Source organism: Pan troglodytes, chromosome 18, assembly GCF_028858775.2.
Source record: "Pan troglodytes isolate AG18354 chromosome 18, NHGRI_mPanTro3-v2.0_pri, whole genome shotgun sequence".
NCBI lineage: Eukaryota > Metazoa > Chordata > Mammalia > Primates > Hominidae > Pan > Pan troglodytes.
Window position 1 is genome coordinate 75,495,543 of NC_072416.2, and position 23,509 is coordinate 75,519,051.

Below are 23,509 nucleotides of genomic sequence, written 5' to 3' on the forward strand. Positions count from 1 at the left end.
CACCCGAGGTCAGGAGTTTGAGACCAGCCTGGCCAACACAGGGAAACCCCATCTCTACTAAAAATACAAAAATTAGCTGGGCGTGGTGGCGTGCGCCTATAATTCCAGCTAATGGTGAGTCTGAGGCAGGAGAATTGCTTGAACCTGGTGGGAGGAGGTTGCAGTGAGCAGAGATCGCACCACTTCACTCCAGCCTGGGTGAAAGAGTGAAACTGTCTCAAACAAAACAAAACAAAAACAAAAAAAAAAGCAAAAAGGAAATGTTTTAAATGTTTTAAGTATGTCCCAAACAACTTGAGTATGTAAATCTACTTTTTTGACCTTAATTTTATGCAAGTTAAATGCAGATTAAGTATTTCCAATAAAAATTTATCATCTGAATCGACTGGTTTAAGTGCTGTAAGTTTAAAATAAACGCTGGATTTCCAAAACTTAATAGGAAAAAATAATGTAACTCTCTCACTAATAATTTGTTATCCTGATTACATGTTGAGATAATATTTTGTATATGATGGGTTAAATAAAATGTTATTAAAATTCATTTACCCTTTTTTTTAACTTTTAAAACTTGTGGCTATTAGAAAATGTAAAATTGTATTTAAGGCTTGTGTTACATTTCTATTGGACATCGCTGGTCTGGAAACGGCCGAAGGTTGTACCTAAGTCACAAACCATGCTCAAAGATACCTGTGTTTCACAGCTACCTCCCTCACATGCTAATGTTCTTGTTTCTGCAAGTCTCTCCTTTGTGTCCTCAAAGGAGACATCCAACCACACCTAGACATTTACCTCTAATTTCTTTTGTCATTGGAAATCTAGGTACTTTTCTCGGAAGCACAGAAATCAAGACTGGGACCTATGGCATGAAAGTAGGAGATACTAAAAGAGTAAAAAAGAAACCTTATCTAAATCTTTCCTAGTTTAACCTAGAATAATTGATCATCCAGCATTTGCCTGAGAGAGATAATTACTGGTCCTACACCAAGACAGATGCTCAGGGTAGCCCCATTTTGACTTGCAAAGCTTGTACACCCAACAGCACTCAAGAAAACCTGTCGAGGCCCACATAAGAACAGAAAAAGAAAAAGTTTCCTTACATACATTTCTTGCGTCGTCCACAAAAATGCTGCTTTTGCAACCTTCGATGGTGATACTCTGTCTCTCGACTCTGAGATGCATGGGGAATGTGACTTGGGGAGTAACCAGGATAATTCCGGCCGGAGCCGGGGTAGCCACGGTACCGCTGGATCTTCTCCTCTGCTGTCCTTTTGTACAGTACGTGAGGATGGTGACCCGCAGGGGAGCTGTAGTTGTGTTCCTGGGCCAGAAGCTGAGGTAATGGCGAGATGAGGAATTCATTTTTTCGTGTCCTTATTAAACCTGACTAAAAAGCCAAACACAAAGCAAACAGTCATGATTCCATGCATCCCTGTGCCAAGGGTTGGTTTTCAACAACTGCTTCTGACTAATTCCTGTATGTGGGCACAGGAGCTAAAAGCTTCACACATATTGCCTCATTTTTATTTGCACCATTACAACGAGTTGCTATTATTATTGAGACAGGTCTCACTTTAAATCCAAAGCTGGAGAGCAGTGGCGCAAACATGGCCCACTGCAGCCTTGACCTCCTGGGCTAAAGTGATCCTCCCAGCTCAGCCTCTGGAGTAGCTGAGACTACAGGCACGTGCTACCATGGCCAGATCACTTTTACACTTTTTATAGAAAAAGGGTCAATGTGGCCCAAGCTGGTTTTGAACTCTTGGCCTCCCAAAATGTTGGGACTACAGGCATGAGTTACCGTACCTGGCTGGACAAGTTGCTATTATCACCACCCCCATTTACAAAGGAGAAAACTGAAGCTAAGATAGTAAGTAGGAAAGCTAGCATGGGCACCCAGAGTTCTCTACTTTCAGAGGCAGGGCTCACAACCACTGGGCTGCCAGCCCTGATGTTTGTGCCTGAAGGGCTGAGCCATGGACATTCTGCTGCATTGCATTTATGACCTGGCAGATGCCATGTTCACCACTGGATAGAGTGATGAATATAAAAATACCCCCACTCATTCTCAAGTGGTTCACACTTGATTTTTTTTTTTTTTTTGAGATTAGGTTTCATTCTGTCCCTTAGGTTGGAGTATAATAGCACTATCATGGCTCACTGTAGCCTTGACCTACTGGGCTCAAGCAATCCTCCTGCCTCAGCCTCCTGAATAGCTGGGACTACAGGTACACACCACTATGCTCAGAAATGCGGTCTATATTGCCCAGGCTCGTCTCAAACTCCTGGCTTCAAGTGATCCTCCTACCTCAGCCTCCTAAAGTACTCGGATTACAGGTGTGAGCCACCGCTTCTGGCCCATCTTGATTCACAGTTGCTGAATCAATTTTTTAAAAAAAAATTAGCAAGGATGGCAGAGAAAGGCATGAGTGATGTGATCTCTAAGTGGGGGTCTAGAGAATCTGATGAGTGGTGCTATAATGTAGAGACATATTTACCAAATCAAGAAGAAAGGGGAGACCCTGGGAAGCCCATTTAATCACAATTTCATTTTCCAAGTTGATGGCACAGTATGGATATCTTCGTACCTGATTTTGCAGCCAAGATGCACCCTTGTCTTTCTTTCAGCAAATGCTATACTCTATCTTCTCTAGATATCAGAGTTCCCTGATACCCAAGACCCTGCTGGGGAAAGTGTAGTCTGCAGACTAGTAGCTTCAGCCTCACCCAGGAACCTGTGGGATTCAGAATCGTGGGCCTCACCCCAAACCTGCTGGATCAAAGTCTGTGCTTTATTGATATTCTCACATGTTTATGGGATCCTTTTTATTTCTGTGGTATCAGTTATGTCACATTTTTCATTTCTGACTTTAATCTTTTTTTCATAGTCTAAGCTAAAGGTTTGTTAATTTTATCTTTTTAAAAAACCAACTTTTTGTTTCATGAACTTTTACATTCTTTTTTCAGTCTAAATTTCATTTATTACTGCTTGGATCTTTATTATTTCTTTCCTTTAATTAATTTTGGGTTCAGTTTGTTGTTATTTTTCAAATTCCTTGAGGTGCAATATTAAGTTGGGTTATTTTTGGGATCTAATTTTGGATGTAGGTGGTTAACGCCAATGAATTTGAAAACTTAGAAAGAATAGAGAAATCCTGGACAAACAAACACAGTCTACCAAAACTGAATCATGAAGAAACAGAAAATCTGAACAAACCAATAATGAGTTAAGGCGATTGAATCTGTAATAAAAAGTCTCCCATCAAAGAAAAGCCCAGGGCCCGATGGCTTCCCTGATGATTTCTACCAAATTTAAGGAAGAACTAATACCAATCCTTTGCAAACTATTGAAAACAAATTGAAGAGGGGGTAGTTTTCCAAAATCATTCTACATGGCCTGCATCACCCTGATACCCAAATCAGACAAGAACAAAAAGAAATCTACAGGTCAGTATACCTGATGAACACAGATGTGGAAATCCTCAACAAAATACTAGCAAACCAAATTCAACAGCACATTAAACAGATCATTCACCATGATCGAGTGGAATTCATCTCAGGGTTGCAATAGTTTAACATACATTAATCAACAAACATGATATATCACATTAACAGAATCAACAACGAAAAACATAATTTTAATAGATGCAAAAAAAGCATTTGATAAAATTTAACATCTCTTCATGATAAAAACTCTCAACAAATTAAGTATAGAAAAAGTGCATCTCAACACAATAAAGGCCATATATGACAAACTCCCAGCTAACATCCTACAGAATGCGGAAAAGTTGAAAGAAAGCCTTTCCTCTAAGATCCAGAACAAGACAAAGATGCCCACTTTCACCACTTCTATTCTACACAGTACGGGAAGTCCTGGGTAGAGCAATTAGGCAAGAGAAAGAAATAAAGGGCATTCAATTTAGAAAGGAAGAAGCCAAATTGTCCCTGTTTTCAGATAACATGATCTTATAAAGAGAAAACTCTAAAGAAACCATCAAAAAAACTATTAGAATAGAGGAACACAGTAGAGTTGCAGGACGCAAAAATCAACACAAAACATCAGTAGCATTACTATATGCCAACAGTGAGCTATCTGAAAAAGAAATCAAGAAGGTGGCCAAGTGCAGTGGCTCACACCTGTAATTTCAGGACTTTGGGAGGCCAAGGTGGGTGGATCACTTGAGGTCAGGAGTCTGAGACCAGCCTGGCCAACATGGTGAAACCATGTCTCTACTAAAAATACAAAAATTAGCCGGGCGTGATGGTGGGCATCTGTAGTCACAACTACTCGGGAGGCTGAGGCAGGAGAATCGCTTGAACTCAGGAGGCGGAGGTTACAGTGAGCAGAGATCATGCCACTGCACTCCAGAGTGGGCATTAAGAGCAAAACTCTGTCTCAAAGAAAATCAAGAAAACAATCCCATTTATAATAGCTACTATATATATATATATATATATATATATATATATATATATATATACACATACATACACACACACACACACAAATAAATTTAACCAAGGAGGTGAAGATCTCTACAATGAAAACTATAAAACACTGATGAAACAAATTGAAGAGGATGCAAATAAAGAAGAAGATATTCTGTGTTCATGAATTGAAAGAATATTTTTTAAATGTTTATACAAGGCTGGATGCAGTGGCTTATGCCTATAATCCCAGCACTTTGGGATTTGAGATCAGCCTGGGCAACATAGTGAAACCCTGTCTCTACAAAAACTACAAATATTAGCCAGGTGTGGTGGTGCATGCCTGTGGTACCAGCTTCTTGGAAGGGTGAGCTGGGAGGATTGCCTTAGTCTGAAAGGTGGAGGCTGCAGTGAGCCGAAATCATTCTATTGCACTCCAGCCTGGGTGACAGAGCAAGACCCTGACTCAATTAAAAAAAAAAAAAAAAAAAACGGAAAAAAAGAAAAAAGAAAACACAATCCTAATATTCATATGGAACCACAAAAAGACCCTGAAGAGCAAATGCAATCTTGAGCAAAAAAGAACACAGCTGGAAACATCACATTACTCAACTTCGAAATATACTAGAAAGCTACAGTAACCAAAAAAACATGGCATAGGAATAAAATAGACACATAAAACAACGGAACAGAAGAGAACCCTGAAATAAATCTACTCATCTACAGCCAATTAATTTTTTTTTTTTTTTTTTTTTTTTTTTTTTTTTTTTTTTTTTTTTTTTTTTTTGAGACGGAGTCTCGCTCTGTTGCCCAGGCTGGAGTGCAGTGGCGCGATCTCGGCTCACTGCAAGCTCCGCCTCCCGGGTTCACGCCATTCTCCTGCCTCAGCCTCCCGAGTAGCTGGGACTACAGGCGCCCGCTACCATGCCCGGCTAATTTTTTGTATTTTTAGTAGAGACGGGGTTTCACCGTGTTAGCCAGGATGGTCTCGATCTCCTGACCTCGTGATCCACCCGCCTCGGCCTCCCAAAGTGCTGGGATTACAGGCGTGAGCCACCGCGCCCGGCCTCAGCCAATTAATTTTTAACAAAGGCACTAAAAACACAGTGGGGAAAGGACAGTTTCTTCAACAAATAATGCTGGAAAAACTGGATATTCATATACAGAAGAATGAAATTTGACTCTTACCTCTCACCATATGTCAAAATCAACTCAAAGTGGATTAAAGACTTAGGTAAGACATCTGAAACTACTAGAAGAAAACATAGGGAAAATACTTCATGACATAGGTCTGGGCAAGGATTTTTTGGAGAAAAACTCAAAAGCACAGGCAACAAAAGCAAAAACAGAGAAATGGAAGTATATCAATCTAAAAAGCCTCTGTACAACAAAGGAAACAATCAATAGACTAAAGAGACAACCTACAGATGGAGAAAATATTTGTAAACTAAGTATCCGATAAGAGTTAATATCCAGAATATGTAAGGAACTCAAACAACTCATCAGCAAAAAATAACAATAATAATCTGATTTTTAAGATGGCCAAAAAACCTAAATAAATACTTCTCAAAAGACATATACATGGCCAACATGGGTATATGAAAAAAATGCTCAACATCACTAATTTTCAGGGAAACGCAAATCAAAACCATATGAGATATTACCTCACCCCTATTAGAATGACTATTATCACAATGACAATAAATGCTAGCATGGATGTGGAGAAATGAGAACTGTTACACATTGTGGGCAGAAATGTAAATTAGTATAGCCATTATGGAAAATGGTACGAAGGATCCTTTAAAAATTAAACATAGTTCTACCATATGATCCAGCAATCTCACTACCGGGTATTTATTCAAAGGAAATGAACTCAGTATGTTGAAGAGATATCTGCACTCCAGTGTTTATTGCAGCACTAGTCACAATAGCCAAGACACAGAATCAATCTAAGTGTCTGTCAACAAACAAATAAAAATGTGGTATATATACACAATGGAATACTATCCAGCCATTAAGATCATGAAATCTTGTAATTTGTGGTAACACAGGATAGTCATCTCAGGAGCTGTGGCATCGACATGATGTGTAGAGCCTGAAATCAAAGACGGAGTCTTCATTCACAAGCACATGCTGGGCACCTGAGTCCTGGTCCTGTTTCAGGCATTGCCATAAACAAGAATGGTACACAAGTAAATGAAATGGTTCACATTCGTGGCCTTATGAAGATTATGGGACAAGAGAATCAATAGGCAAGATAAGTAAAATCTCACAACTCGAGAAATCCCAGCCATCACATCTTCAGGATATACCTCAGAGAAGCCCACCCTTCCAGATCTAGCACACATCATGCTGGTAGATGCTCACATCTCTTATTTGGACACTTTCTATTAACGTCCCAAATCCCACCTGTCCTATCCAATAGGGTTTCCCCACATCAGCCAGAGTCCTTGTCTAGCACTAATCAACTTCTTCCATTCACTCTGGTATTAATCACAAATTCCTGACCCACGAATCTCTGCATAATCAACTCCCTGCAGAACCTGCCAGCTTTATCTGTCCTCTCTTCCTCTTCTCACACCATTCTAAACAGGACGCTCCTTTCACTTTTTGAATCTAGTAAGTTATTCCATACTAAATGGCATTTTCACACATTTTTTTTTCTTTCCCCTACGGTCTTCTCCTATCAATTCACTTGGCTTTCTGGTGCTCATTGCTGATGTCTCAATTTAAACACCATCTTCTCAGAGAAGCCGTACTCATGACCCTATTGAAAATTATCCTCTCAGCCAGGTGCGGTGGTTCATGCCTGTAATCCCAGCACTTTGGGAGGCTGAGGTCAAGAGATTGAGACCATCCTGGCTAACACAGTGAAACCCCGTCTCTACTAAAAATACAAAAACTAGCCAGGCATATAGTCCCAGCTACTTGGGAGGCTGAGGTAGGACAATCGCTTGAACACGGCAGGCGGAGGTTGCAGTGAGCTGAGATCGCACCACTGCACTCCAGCCTGGGCGGCAGGGCAAGACCCCGCCTCAAAAAAGAAAAAAAAAAAAGAAAGAAAAGAAAAGAAAAAAAGTTATCCTCTCTCATGCAAAGGCATAAGAATGATATAATGGATTATGAGGACTTGGGAGAAAGAGTAGGAGTGGAGAAGAGGGATAAAAGTGTACAAATTGGGTGCAGTGTATACTGCTCAGGTGGTGATGGGTGCACCAAAATCTCACAAACCACCACTAAAGAACTTACTTATGTAACCAAACACCATCTGTCCCCCAAAAACCTATGGAAATAAAAAAATAACATAAAGAAAATTATACTCTCTCACTTCCAAATAATCTCAGGTCACAGTTTACTGGCTTTATGTCTATCTTCAATAAGGAAACAAACAAAATGCAACCCTCTCCCCACCATCCCTCATATGCAGTTTTATTGCACACTCTGTGACAGCAGGGGCCACCTGAGTATCTCTGATGCATGCCACTTGTTATCAGCTAGTAAATATTTGTTTCTCCAGGCAGGGCGTGGTGGCTCTCACCTGTAATCCCAGCACCAGCACTTCAGGAGGCCAAGGAGTGCAGATCACGTGAGGTCAGGAGTTACAGACCAGCCTAGCCAACATGGTGAAACCTCATCTCTACTAAAAATATGAAAATTAGCCCGGCGTGGTGGCAGGCGCCTGTAATCCCAGCTACTCAGGAGGCTGAGGCAGGGGAATCGCTTGACCCCAGGAGGAGCAGTTTGCAGTGCACTGAGATTGCACCACTACATTCCAACCTGGGCAACAGAGTGAGACTCCATCTCAAAAAAAAAAAAAAAAAAAAAAAAAATTGTTTCTTCATCCCCAGACTTTTTTCAGAGTGGAGGTCATGCTGAAGGCATGCCAATATCAGAGAAAGAAACCAGACATAGGAAGTGACAATTTCAAGACTATAATGCACATGAACTTGTCTATATTTCAGACATGAAGCCATAAGCATTCAGTGCAATACCTTAACCTAACCTTACAACTCCCTGGGAGGAAAACCCAGCAGGAAGCACAGGCAGAATTCAGGACCCTCATTCTCTGAGAAGGACCCTCTCCATGCCCTCACCTCTTTCAAGCTGCATGCAGACCAAAAACACCATTTAAAGTCCCTCACAGAATAGAAGGGGAAAAAAAAGTGAATTATCCCTGAAAGCCCTCCAGCCTTACTAACTTCCTTACTTGGCTCAACTAATATCAAAGGCTTAAGCCACTTAAGTGCTTTAACTGGACTAACCGGTTTGGAAGCTTTCTATTTTCTCCCTGTTACATGCAAACTGCAGACAACTCAAATGCATAGAGAAAACTTCCACACTGAGAAAGCAATTTAAAAAATAATAATAATGGGCATCCTATATTGAGACAAACACTTTGTCTCACATAGCCTGTCATCTTCCTATTCAGAGTGACAAGGACAAAAATCCAGAAGAATTCTTTATAACAAAACAAGAATTTTACAGTGCTAGATATTAAAAAAGAAAAGTATTATTTTTCTGCTTTAGTTTGTTAGAAAACCTTGGAATCTAACCAAATAAATACATTTTATTGCTTAAAAATATAAACCCAATACACGCAAAAGAAACCATCTGTTTATTTGTGGAGTGTGTAAAGCATTTTGAGATACCGAAAACAAGCAAAGTTCTGGCTGAGTAACAGTGAATGAGACAGATCTGTGGTCTCCTGTGACCTCCAATTCAATGGGGGAACCAGGGGCTAAACCAGCAAATATCACAAATGGGAATGAAATATTATTCCTCTGTATAAAGTGTGAAGAAAAAGACGGGGTTTCACCACGTTGGTCAGGCTGATCCCGAACTCCTGACCTCAGGGGATCCGCCCACCTCAGCCTCCCAAAGTGCTGGAATTACAGGCATGAAAACCCGTCTTTACTAAAAACACAAAAAATCGCACCACCGCACTCCGGCCTGGGTGAAAGAGAGAGAGTCCGTCTCAAAAAAATAAAATAAGTATGAAGAAAAAGAGCAAAGTTCTGTGAGAGAAAATAATAGAAGGGGTGAGAGGAGCGGGGAAGCTAATTTTAGAGGGGAGGTAACGGAACACTTTTCTGAGGAGGCATTTCTTGAGAGACCGGAAGTCCTCTCCTGGTCCATGATGGGGAAGTCTAGATGGAACTGAGAGACTGACGTCTCAGAGCTAAGGAGCAGAAGGGGTGGTGAGAACAGGAAGAAAGCAGAGACCCAGTGGCCTGCTAAGAAGGAGATGGACGCCCTTAGGCTCCTCCTACAATAAAGGACAGGAAAGGCCTGGATTCATCCGTTCTCTCATTGCTATAAAGAACTACCTAAGAATTGGGTATTTATAAAGAAAAGAGGTATAATTGGCTCATGTTTTCACAGGCTGTACAAGAAACATGGCTGGAAGCCTCAGGAAACTTTCAAAACTTCCAATCATGGCAGAAGGCAAAGGGTTTTACGTCTTTTTTTCTTTCTTTCTTTCTTTTTTTTTTTTTTGAGACGGAGTTTCGCTCTTGTTGCCCAGTTTGGAGTGCAATGGCACGATCTCGGCTCACTGCAACCGCCGCCTCCCGGGTTCAAGCGACTCTTCAGCCTCAGTCTCCTGAGTAGCTGGGATTACAGGCATGGGCCACCACGCCCGGCTAATTTTGTATTTTTAGTAAAGACGGGGTTTCTCCATGTTGATCAGGCTGGTCTTGAACTCCCGATCTCAGGTGATCCACCCGCCTCAGACTCCCAAAGTGCTGGGATTACAGGCATGAGCCACTGCACCCGGCCGCAGACACATCTTACATGGCTGGAGCAGGAGGAAGAGAGAGTGAAGGGGTATGTGCTACACACTTTTAAACAACCAGATCTCATGCAAACTCACTATCATGAGAATAGCAAGGGGGAAATCCACCCCCAAGATCCAATCACCTCCTACCCTTCCTCCAACACTGGGAATTACAAATCCACATGAGATTTGGGTGGGGACACAAAGCCAAACCATATCAGGCCCCAAGTCCACTTAGATGTGGCTGCCAAAGGTTGATGGTGGTGGAAGAGCTGTCCCCAACTCTCCACCCAGGGAACCAACCCCTTTCCCTCAAGAGACAAGAGTCAAGCTGACGGAAAGGACTGGGTTGCACCCCCTACTGGACTTTGTGTGCTGCAGGGTCAACTCACATTGCTTCTTCCTGCATTGTGTTTTGTCTTTTCCAGAAGATACAGAAATTCCATTATGTGACTTAGCTGCTAAAGCTTAAAAATTAAATTGATTCTGACCCAGAGTCAATATTCTATTTAAATTGTTTAATGTTTTATTCTTTAAAATAAGATAAAAACAAGTGTTTTATTTGTGAACAGGTGTTTTCTATTTTAGATTTCAAGGGCCTAAATCATTCTTTTTTTTTTTTTTTTTTTTTTTTTTTGAGACAAGGTCTCCCTGCAACACCCAGGCTGGAGTGCAGTGGAGTGATCTCAGCTCACTGCAACCTCTGTCTCCCAGGTTCAAGTGATTCTTCTGCCTCAGCCTCCTGAGTAGCTGGGATTATAAGCGCCCACCACCACTCTCGGCTAGGTTTTGTATTTTTAGTAGAGATAAGGTTTCATCACACTGGCCAGGCTGGTCTTGAACTCCTGACTTCAAGTGATCCGTCTGCCTCACCCTCCCAAAGATCTGGGATTACAGGCATGAGCCACCTCACCCGGCCTCAAGGGCCAAAATAATTCTTAAAGGACTCATGCCAGGTATAAATTACACTTTATGAATTTTCCCTAAAGTTTCCTCTAAAATATACTCTTCATTGGTCATATTTCAATTCCATCACAGGCTTTAGATTTAACAGAAAAAGGGAGACTGCAGACTCCAGATGTAACTGACAAATTTAGTGTTAGGATGAGTGCACAATTAATTTTTAATAGTTCAGTGTGAAGAGCTTTAAAGATCAAGAAAATTAGGAAGCTATAAATAAGCTTCCTGAAGGCAGGGACCATGTCTTAAGTGATTTGTATCCCACTATTTCTACCTATTAAATAATCAAAATTTAAAAGATCTAATGAACGAATAATGTTTGTAACAATAGAGCCAGAACTTCAAATAGAATGATATAAGCATATCTTAAAGAAGTATTTGAAATAATAATAAAAACAGCCCCATGGGCAGTATCATTATTCTGTTTTTATTTTTAGTAAAGACTAATTCACAGATAGAACAAAGTAGCCCCAGTAGGCTGCCTGGAAAAATACTAGCAAAGACATATTTGTGGTCATCAATAATTAATTTATTTTTCACTTTTTAATTTTGAATCTATCTGCAACGACTAAAAAATGCTCTTACCTCAGTCAAGATGTCACATTCTTTAAAAATTTTTTTAAATCTAAGCAAGAACACTAAAGAGTAAGTCATTGATTTGTTGCCCAGCATGTACGAGAATACCCCCAAATGAGAAATCTCAGTTCAGAATAAGGGAAAGACTTAAAGTATAATCAATATGAAATAGAAATTCATGGTCCAGGGGTTGGGGTGAGGATGGAGGGAAAGAAACATCAGAAAAATTAAAGACTAAGTAAAGAAAATGCTGAGAAAGTCTTTGAGGAAAACCACTGGTAAAAGGATGTTTAGGATTTTATTCAGCAGCAATGGGCCAGGTGTTATAGCACATGCCTGTAATCCCAGCACTTTGTGAGTCTAAGGCAGGAGGATCACTGGAGCCCAGGAGTTTATCAGCCTGGGAAACATCACAAGATCCATCTCTACTAAAATAAAATATTAGCCAGGTGTGTGTGGTGGCATGTGGTATAGTCCCAGCTACTCAGGAGGTTGAGGTAGGAGAATTGCATTAACCTAAGACGTTGAGGCTGCAGTGAGCTGTGATTGCACCACTGCTGTCCAGTGGGTGACAGAGTGAGGCCTTGTCTCAAAAACAAAAACAAAAACAAAAAAACAAACAAAAAAAACAAGCCTTGTACTTAGATGATTTTTTAGAGGATTAAATGAGTTAATACTTTTAAAGTGCTAAAAACAGGCTGGGCACGGTAGCTCACACCTGTAATCCCAGCATGTTGGGAGGCTGAGGCAGGTGGATCACTTGATGTCAGGAGTTTAAGACTAGCCTGGCTAAAATGGCGAAACCCTGACTCTACTGCAAATACAAAAATTACCCAAGCATGGCGGTGTGAACCTGTAATCCCAGCTACTTGGGAGGTTGAGGCACAAGAATCACTTGAACCCAGGTGACAGAGGTCGCAGTGAGCCCAGATCACACCACTGCACTCCAGCCTGGGTGACAGAGTGAAACTGTGTCTCAAAAAAATAAAAATAAAAAAGGAAACAAAAGTGCTAAAAATAGTGCTCAGCACATATATAACACTCAATACATATTTATTATCATTATGATTACATTTGACTATTTGAGGGAACAAGAAGTCAAGAAGTCTGGCCTTTTTCTAACAGTGTGTTTATATTATAACTTTCCCCTTCAATTGGACTTGAAATTCTGGGAAGTAGCATAAATATTCTTTCAGTTTATTGAGAAAAACAATGAAAGAACTAAGCAAGGTTTGAAGACCTGAAAAGACACATATTGATGAAATTCTTACAGAAGTAACTGAAGATATTTAAAGACAGAAGAGAAACCATAAATTTTTCTACCTTGGAGAGATGATCAATCCAAGGACTCTAGGTTTTAGTTTTGACTGGTTGGTGTGTTTTGGTGGGGATGGGAAAGAGAAGTGACCAATGACAAGGAAATTATGAGGCTGCTTCTCTCATGAGGCGCCTTCTTGGGCCTATTAACTTCACCACCATAAGGTTCACCAATTCAAATGTTTAACTCCAGCCTTCGTCCATTCTGAAGGCTCAATCTCATCCTCCTGCTCCACTGAAAAGGAGCAACAATCTCTTTTTGGTTTGGCTAGCATCATGGGGAGAAGAACGCTTGCTACTGGCCTTAAAGAGTAAATGAATGGCTATTGCTGGGAGAACTAAGCAAAGTGGACTTTATGGAGAATGTGGCAGAATAGACTGTGACCATGGACTAGAGTTGTCACCTTATATGCCGGCCATCTGTTTATTTTTATTTTATTTATTTTTTGAGACAAAGTCTCACTCTGTCACCCAAGCTGGAGTACAGTGGAGCTATTTCGGCTCACTGCAACCTCCACCTCCCAGGTTCAAGCGATTCTCCCACCTCAGCCTCCTGAGTAGCTGGAACTACAGGTGCGTGCCACCACACCTGGCTAATATTTTGTATTTTTTGGTAGAGACTGGGTTTTAGCATGTTGGCCAGGGTGATCTCAAATTCCTGACCTCAAGTAATCCACCCACCTCGGCTTCTCAAAGTACTGGCATTAAAGGTGTGAGCCACCGTGTCTGGCCCTATCTGTTTAAGATGAGACAGGTAAAGGCCCTCCCCTTCCCAGTGAACACCTGAGCACTTCAAGGTCACTCCACAGATGTTCACTGAGTCCTCTCCGCCTGTGGTTCACGCAGCTGCATCACTGGGCAAAGTTGATTTGTCCAAGTAATCCTGATCTCCAATCTTGGCATGCAGTGTCTATGCACGCTCAGTCTCTGTGACTTTCTGAGTCATGCTGATAACGGTAGACTAGAAAAAAGGTTCCAAAAATCTTGCTGCCGAGGTCCTCAGAAATGCTTGGCTTTCTTCTCTTCCCTCACCTGGGATGTTCAGCTACTTCAAATACTCCAAGAGGCTCAAAATGAATTATCCTTTCACTTTACTCACTAACCCATTGGGGCTCCAGAACAACATTAACTAACATGACTTTGACTATATGCAGTGGTTTATGCTCCTGACACAAAGATTAACAGATTCAGTCTCTGTCTTCAAAGCCCTTCAACTATAACCGTCTGTACGGATGTAAATGTCATCTAGCAGCTCTTAATAGATATTAATAACATATTGATGAAAATTGATTTAGCTAATTATAATTTCTACTGAAATAAACACTTAATGACTTCAACAGCTCAAATCCCATGAGACCAGAATACAGAGTCATGGCTGTATTCAAAACTCTGTATTGGTTTGGAAAGTATAAGCAGATTCTGTCCAAGTTATGCCTGTGCCCATTCTCAAAAGAGTATGTACCTCTAAGAAACTCTTTTTAAGCTCTATGTACTAATATCAAAATGGTTGATATTCTTAACATCTATTGCATACATTTTAATATTAAAAAATTAAATGTAAAAATGTTAAAATGCATATAGTTTATAAGCAGCCATAACCTATGCTTCAGCATTTATAAATTAATCTCAGTGGTTTAATCATAATCAACAGATGTTGGTATGGCCCCTTCCTTCTTATTCTCCCTGCCTTCCTTTAACATACCCATCTGGGGGTCAGTGTTTCCTATGCACCAGACACCGCACAGAGCATTTTATCTGCAGAATTTCAACTGACTCTCACTGCAGCTCTATTTGCTTTTTGTTGTTTTAATTTTATATTTTATTTTATTTATTGAGACAGGGTCTTGCTCTGTCACCCATGCTGGAGTACAGTGACACGATCTCAGCTCACTGCAACCTCCACTTCCTGGGTTCGAGCAACCCTCCCTGCCTCAGCCTCCGGAGTAGCTGGGATTACAAGTGCTGCCATCATGCCTGGTGAATTTTTGTATTTTTAGTAGAGATGGGGTTTCACCATGTTGGTCAGGCTGGTCTCAAACTCCTGAGCTCAGGTAATCCACCTGCCTTGGCCTCCAAAAGAGCTGGGATTAGAGGCGTGAGTCACCATGCCTGGCCTTGCAGCTCTACCTGATGGGTACTTTATTAACACTTCTATATCAGGGGGCTGTCTGACTCCATGGCCTGCCCACACTCTTAAAAAACACACATTCTGTTCAGATTCAGGAAAGGTTCCAGAGAGGGTGGGGGTGGGGGACAGCTGAAATGCTAGACTCTGAAGGTATGACTCTTTAACAACAAACCAGTTTTGGGCTGGCATAATGGCAGAAGGTCCTAGCCTCCTGCCAACTACCTGCTGTTCCTTTCCCTGCTTCAAAAGGACCAGAAAAACAAAGAGATGCAAGTAAACTCAGGTCATTCTCAGAAGTGAGGGCTGAGGTTAAGTGGCATTAAAATCAGAGAGTCGGCTGGGTGGGGTGGCTCACGCCTGTAATCCCAGCACTTTGGGAGGCCGCGGCAGGTGGATCACGAGGTCAGAAGTTTGAGACCAGCCTGACCAACATGGTGAAACCTCGTCTCTACTAAAAATACAAAAATTAGCCAGCTGTAGAGGCGCACGCCTGTAATCCCAGCTACTCAGGAGGCTGAGGCAGGGGAATCACTTGAACCCGGGAGGCGGAGGTTGCAGTGAGCCGAGATCATGCCACTGCAGTCCACCCTGGGTGACAAAGCGAGACTCCGTCTCAAAAAAGTAAACAATAAATAAATAAATAAGAGTCCTCTCAATTTTCACACCAAAAAGTATGAAAAAAGAAAGTCCTGTGTTTAGCGGAGACACTGAGAAAGCTTCCCCCATGGATCCAGACATACCTGGCTCAATTGTTCTCTGGAATGTGTCCTTACTGGTCATCACCAATCTAGTTCAGATTTCACCCTGCAATGCTCTTATTCTCTTTTGTGGGGTATATTCTACGTACTTTCAGGGCAGAACTGGACTACTCTGCCTTGCAACAGCCACGCCACATCCTGGATGCCAGAGATACTCCACCTATATTTGGGAGAGACATATCCACAACAATAAAAGATACCATATCTTCCCAGCCCCTGAGATAGCCAAATACACACTAACAACCAGTTTTTGTTTTTGTTTTTGTTTTGTTTTGTTTTTGAGACAGATTCTTGCTCTGTCGCCCAGGCTGGAGTGCAGTGGCGCAATCTCGGCTCACTGCAAGCTCCGCTGCCCTGGTTCACGCCATTCTCCTGCCTCAGCCTCCTGAGTAGCTGGGACTACAGGTGCCCACCACCACGCCTGGCTAATTTTTTGTATTATTAGTAGAGACGGGGTTTCACCGTGTTAGCCAGGATGGTCTCGATCTCCTGACCTCGTGATCCGCCCGCCTCGGCCTCCAGAAGTGCTGGGATTACAGGTGTGAGCCACCGCGCCCGGTCCCTAACAACCAGTTAAAAGGACAGATACTGAAGCTACATGACCTTTATAAGTGGTTTGGTCATGAAGACTTTCTCAGTCTAGGGAAGATGAAGGAAAGCTGTTTGACACCCTTGTGCCTCATAATCCTCTTTCCTCCATGCTTATGAATGTGATCATTTCAAAGGAAGCTTAAGGGTATCATTTGGAAACCACATGACTGCCACAAAGGCTGTTGGTGAACTGTGAATGACCAAGACAACAGCTAGCATGTCTCGATTTAATGGAAACCAGACTTTCCATGAAGTTCACATGGGAACATGCAGCCAACCTTCCCCCTGGATCATTCCAGGCTTTGCTGCTGGGTCTGCTAATAACACTCCTCTTCACACGTCAGCATCCTTGGGAAGTGGGGGCTTGAATGTCTGGGAGGAGAAGATCCTACCTCATATCCATGTAAGTTGTGTGTTTTAATGTGAATTTTGTGATCCAATGTTGTGCTCCCCTCCTCCAATCCTTCTTTGCTCCAAACTGACATCCTATGGAATGCGGCATTATGCAGTTAAGAATACTGACGAATTGCAACGAACAACTAATCTCTTGAGCTCCTCTCTCTGTCCCTCCTGTGTTCTCATTCCAGTCTGGTCATGTATTGCCCCAAGCCTAGACTAAGCAGTGGTCTCCTATCTCCTCTCCCTGTTGACAATCTCTCTTCTCCCTTACTCCAGAATTGTTTTTTCCAAAGCATCGCTTTTAACGGGTCATTCACCATCATGCTCTATCACTACAAGATGAATTCTTGACCAAGAGAAATGGATTTCAAGCCACTTTGCAGCCCAGTCCAATCCAAATGCAGCATCTAGTAGCTTCTCTAGCATCTTCTACCTCTTATTTTTTCTTTTAACTGAATTCCAGCTACATTCACTCCATTGCTGTTCTATAAATAAAAAAGCCAAGTTCCCATCTCAGAATTTTTTCATTTGCTGTTTCCTGTGCCTAGAATGCTCTTCCCCTAGATATCTCACTTCATGTAGGTTTTTGTCCAAAGGCGACCTCTTTTTTGTTGTTATTATTGTTGGAGACAGAGTCTCCCTCTGTCACCCAGGCTGGATTGCAGTGGCGCAATCTCAGCTCACTGCAACCTCCACCTCCCAGGTTCAAGCAATTATCTGCCTCAGCCTCCCAAGTAGCTGGGATTACAGGCACCCACCACCACGCCTGGCTAATTTTTGTGACTTTAGTAGAGATGGGGTTTCACCATCTTGGTCAGGCTGGTCTTGAACTCCTGACATCGTGATCCGCCCTCCTTGACCTCCCAAAGTGCTGGGATTATAGACCTGAGCCACCGTGCCTGGCCCAAAAAGCTGACTGAGGAAACAAGGTTGGCTTTGCTTCAATAGGATGCTTCAAAGGCCACCTGTTCAAAGCATCCTTTCAAACACAACAAAGCCAACCTTGTCATTTTCTCAGTCAGCCTTTTTTCCCCCATAACAGCCTTTATCATGACATGAGAGTGCCACATGCAGCTGTTTCCTTCTGTGTTTATTGTTCACCCCTCCTATTAGCTCCTTAAAGGCTGGGACTTTGTGCCTGTTCTGCCGACTTCCCTATGTCCATTGTTTGGCAGCTGGTAGGAGCTCTGTAAATATTTTTGGTATTAATCAACTAAAAATAAAGCAATATGTATGGTGCTAAGGGAGACATAAAAACAAGCAAGACTTCAATGTCTACATTTAAGAAACTCCTCTACTTCTGGAGCTAAACACATCCAATTAATCAGAAACATTATATCCTTTTCCCATTTCATCATTCTGATTTACACAGCCCCCTCGTAGGCTTCCATACCATTCACAGCACATATCAAGGAAACAATTATTTCTCTAGTTTCTCTCTCTTTCCCTGTAACATAAATCCCTGGCAAAGCAGAGTTGATGTTGTATTTGATTTTGTGCCCTTAGAACTCAGAAGGTACTGGCGTGACACTCAAATCATACTGACTGAATAGGGGAATATGCAAAATTCTCTAAGAGTACAAAGTTAGGGCAGACCATCTCTGAGGATAGTGTTTGAACTTCTGTACATTGGGGAATGTCTGAAGGTTTTGAATGGAAAAGCCATAAAAACCAATGTACGTTATAGAAAACCCTGGCTAACACCCAACTTATGGGGCATTTCTACTGCCTGTAGCAGTGAAGATTGTACTAATTTAACACTTTATATTCTGCCTGGCATTACTATGAAATATGACAAAAATTTAGACAAGAAGAGAAACGTATATAGTAAGCTACATTATCTAACATCCAGTTCATCAGCTCTTCTTCTGATACCATTTTTGCTTCAGATTTTTAAAAAAATCTCAACATTTCATATACAGTTATTAAAATATTTAAATCTAACCTCCCCATAACAAATCAATTCAGATAAGGTTTTTTGTTGTTGTTGTTGTTTTTTTCTGAGACAGAGTCTTGTTCTGTTGCCCAAGCTGGAATGCAGTGGAATGATCTCAGCTCACTGCAACCTCCGCTTCCCAGGTTCAAGCCATTCTCCTGCCTCAGCCTCCCAAGTAGCTGGGATTACAGGTGTGCACCACCATGCCTGTCTAATTTTTGGATTTTCAGTAGAGACAGGGTTTCATCATGTTGACCAGGCTGGTCTCGAACTCCTGACCTTAAGTGATCCACTCACCTCAGCCTCCCAAAGTGTTGGGATTACAGGAGTGAGCCACCATGCCTGGCCATAGATAAATATTTTGATATAAGGTTAGTATCCCTTGTCATCGAAAGTCTAACTCCTTTGCTATTTAAATTATCATTACCCAAATGTATTTGGTTTCTAAGTTTGGCTAGTAAGGAATTTATACTTGATTCTCAATGCATGTTTGCTGAAAATAGTGACTTTCTGAGAAGGAATAGTTGACTTGTATTCTGTAACTAAGCTGGTGCTGCATAAATAGCATCTACCACATTTGCAAGACAGGGATTCCAATTTTTGGAATAAGTGATGCTCTCCCTTCCCAAGGCTGCTGGCTGCTGATGCACACTATCAGAAAGACACGTGTTTTTACTTGTTTCTGTGGTGGTAATGGGTTATGTCAAGCTCTCCACCCAACCCTGCCCTGCCTCCCTTGGAACTGACAGCATTTATTTGTTAAACAGACAGCTGGAGCTGGAAGTCTAGGAATCAGCTGTTAAGAGATGTGATTAAGTACGCTACGTGGCATCAACCCATTGGGCAGGTGCACAGTGGAGCTGGATGATTCACAGGACTTCCCAAGCTCTCCCAGGGGTGGGGTGGAAGAGCCAGACATGACCACCATGTTGGAAACAGCTGGTCCCAATTTTTTCTCAGTTATTTATCTTTTCCTGCCCCTCCTCACCCCCTGCCTTGAGGTAAAACAAAGAAAAATAATCATAGGATTAAGAGATGTTAGCAATTGTGCAGTCCATCCCCCTGATTTTACAGAGGAAGGAAATGGGATCTGGGGAGAACAAAGAACTGTCCAAAGTCTCAAAAGTGATTAGTAGCAGAACATTTCTGGCTAGCATTTAGTTTTCCTATCTATTTGATGAAGTGATTGGACTTGGTAACTTAGGGGTTATTCCACATCTGAAATTCTATTTCTTTTTCACTTGGGATGTATGTAACTTGCCGTGATACAAAGTACAATTTCTGCGCGAGACAGCAAGCTCCCTGGACAGCCTCGTGTACACTCAGCAGTAAAAGTGTTTTGATGCTGCTGCATATTGTCAGAGCCCAGTTAAGGGGCTCAGAGCTCATCATCAACCTGGCTGACCACCAGGCTTAAAGATGCAAATACCTGTACCCAACTTGGACTTTAGGATCCAAATTTCTAAGGTTTTAAAACCAATTTTATAAAATAGACTACAAACCTATACCTGCAGGCCCAACCTGGACTTTGACAGGTTTTGTTTGTTCCTCTCTGTGCTAACTTTTCCCTAAAGGAATTTGAGCCCAATATTGTCATTTCATCCGATTTTTCAAGAGAAGCCATAAATTCCATTTTGTGTGTACAACTGCTGGGCAGCAGCTAGAGAGTGGCCGCCCCATAAAGATGTGGCATAAGCTCTCCAGTTCATCAAAGCCCTACCCCTTCTGCATCCCTCATTATATTACTAGTCTGGTGCCTATGAACATTTGACTTTGTGACCCCTGCCCTAATTCAACCTTATACTTCATGCATTTCTTATGCAAAAGTCATATCTTGCTAGCTAGGGCCTTTCTTTTTCCTTCTCTTATAGCTGTCAGATCACCTATCACAAAGCTAAGAAATCCATATATACCCAAAGATAGTTTTTCCTCAGTAATTACATTTGCATGTAACTTATTACATGCAAATATAAGAAAACATGAGGAAAGTTGGAATAGAAGCATAGTTTATTTAACTTTGTGAAATCTGTGAGTCTGCAAATTCTTGGTGCTGTCCTGCAGCAACAAACTACAGAAGCCTGCAAATGGGTAAACACTTCTGTTGGGTGAACTATGCTTGCCTTTTGTAGCATCCAAAATGTCACTCCAAACAGATGCTGGGGATGACAGCAGAGGGCTATTTGCATACTAATATCCCCCACCCAGATTCAGATGCAGAGGGACATAGATAAGATGTGTTAGGCAAATGCACATGCGGTTAACTCGCTACATGTAACTGAGAGATAAATGGAACGTATGCAGTGATTTCCAAGTTTTTCCTCCTGCTGTCATCGATTTTCTTGGCTCACCTAACCGTCATGCAAATTCTCTTCCTGTTACAAGCACAGTGTGGCAGGAAGAAAAGTGGCTTTCTTGCCAAACTCTGGCTCATTTCCATCTCATGTCGGATAGTCATGGGTCATGGATCACTTTACAATGTTTTTCAAAATTTAAGATGGCTCAGGTCATCGCTGTCATGGGATAAATTATATTTCATAAACCAAATATGTCTAGGCTTCCAGATTACCAATAAAAGCAGATAACCAGCTTCTTGGAAACAATCTCAAAATGCACTACTCAAGAGTACACACACAGAGGAAGCTCTGTCCTAACTCTGACCATTCATACCTCCTTCACTGCAAATTACTCCATATCCCTTTACATTTTAATGTAAAGCATTTGAATGCAAACTGCTTCCACTGCCATGTCTTTCTTGTAATGAGGCGATTACAAGCTGTGTATCAGTGGCTTCCCATGATCACATTAAGAAAATCAGCAGCTGGATGTTGAGTTTTTTAACTTCTGCCGAAAAAATTTTAAAAAGTTTTGATTCTCCAACCATAGCTAAGATAACAGGTGAACTGAGATGGCAGCCAATGTCTTACATTTGTCCATCGACAAGACTGTGAGTAAAGCAACCTTTTCTATCCAGGAGTTTATTTATTTAACTGATGACTCCTGCCCCCATTTGGGTGCTGCAGACTCATCCATGAAGCTGGAATGAGAAAGATGGTGCCTGCTCCTGTATTCTCTATGGCGCTGTCTCTCACCACTACACTTACTCCCAACCCCCATCCTTTACTGCTTCCTAGGATGGCAGAGCATTCCACTGTTCTTTAAACCTGCTAAACCTGTTTCTGTCTTTCTCTGGTAGAAGCTGTAGGCACTACGCACTCTGCAAGGCTAGATTCATCTACTCAGAAAGCTTTTCTTCTTTTGAGGTGCAGTCTCACTCTGTTGCCCAGGCTGGAGTGCAGTGGCACAATCTCAGCTCACTGCAACCTCCGCCTCCTGGGTTCAAGTGATTCTACTGCCTCAGCCTCCTGAGTCGCTGAGATTATAGGTCCCTGCCACTGTGCCCAGCTAATTTTTGTATTTTTATTAGAGATGGGGTTTCACCATGTTGGCCAGACCAGGTCTGAACTCATGACCTCAAGTGATCCGCCTGCCTCAGCCTCCCAAAGTGCTGGGGTTACAGGTATGAGCCACTGTGCCTGGCCAGAAAGCTCTTCTATGACCATCTCATCAAAAACACTTCTCTTTAAGTCATAATATCAGAAAACATCGTGATCACGCCACAGACTGGAACCAAATGTGTGGGTTCAAATTCTGGCTCTACTGCTTGTAAGGCGTGTGAACTTGGATGAGTTACTGATTTTTGTGCCTCAGTTTATTGAACACAGAATGAGGATAAATGAAGGATACAGGCTTGCTCTGATCACTGAAGGCATAAATACATATAAATCACTTACAATAATGCCTGCCACACAGTGAGTGACTAGTGGGCCCATTTCATTTGCTGCTTCACGGTCTGAAAATACTGGGTTTCTTGATTGACTGGTTGTTTTCTTCCCCTCAGCAATGTTCAGGGAAGCAGAAAGGAGAAACCTTGTATATTCTGGTCCAGTTTTTTAATCCCCAGATTCCTGGTACCAGGAGTAGTATCTCATGCCTAACAGATTCTGAATAAGTGTTTGTCGATTTAATGACTAATGTCCAAATGGTACTTTTGTGTCAAGGTAGCAACTTCTAATGAAGCTGGCAGCAGTCAACTAAATGAAGAAGTCATTAGGTGGAGAATCAGTGACGTGATTAAGTAACAAATAAAAACAAGAGTAGGCTGGGCACAGTGGCTCACACGTGTAGTCCCAGCACTTTGGGAGGCCAAGGTTGGTGGATAGTTTCAGCTCAGGAGTTTGAAAGCAGCCTGGGCAACATGGCGAAACCCCGTCTCTACCAAAAATACAAAAAATTAGCGAGGCATGGTTGCACACACCTGTGGTCTCCGCTAGTCAAGAAGGAGGCTGAGGCAGGAGTATCACTTGAGCCTGGAAGGTCAAGTCTTCAGTGAGCCTTGATGGTGCCCCTGCACTCCAGTCTAGGTGACAGAGTGAGACTTTATCTCAAAAAACAAAGAGGAGTCCAGTCTTTACATGATCTAATTCCACAAAATGTATCTAAGATTATAGCTTAAGTGAGGGGGTAGGTTTTGTTTGTTACTGTTTTGTTTTGTGGGAGTGGCATGGTGTTACGGAAAACTCCTTTCATGACAGTGTGTGTCTGTCAGGTTAATTCGTTCAACAAACGTTTGTATTTATAATGGG

At 41.9% G+C, this 23,509-nt stretch overlaps 1 protein-coding gene across 3 annotated transcripts in view; it reads right to left on the bottom strand.

The window, feature by feature from the left end:
• ADAMTS18 (ADAM metallopeptidase with thrombospondin type 1 motif 18) overlaps positions 1-23,509 on the bottom strand; it is a 154,724-nt gene that overhangs the window by 85,250 nt on the left and 45,965 nt on the right. For 2 of the 3 annotated variants that reach the window (XM_001143790.6, XM_016930217.4), the window contains one exon: positions 1,102-1,384. In XM_001143790.6, the coding sequence (XP_001143790.4) occupies positions 1,102-1,384 (283 nt within the window). Of the gene's footprint in view, positions 1-1,097; positions 1,385-23,509 lie in introns of all 3 variants that reach the window. The other variant, XM_016930218.4, reaches the window with a different exon arrangement.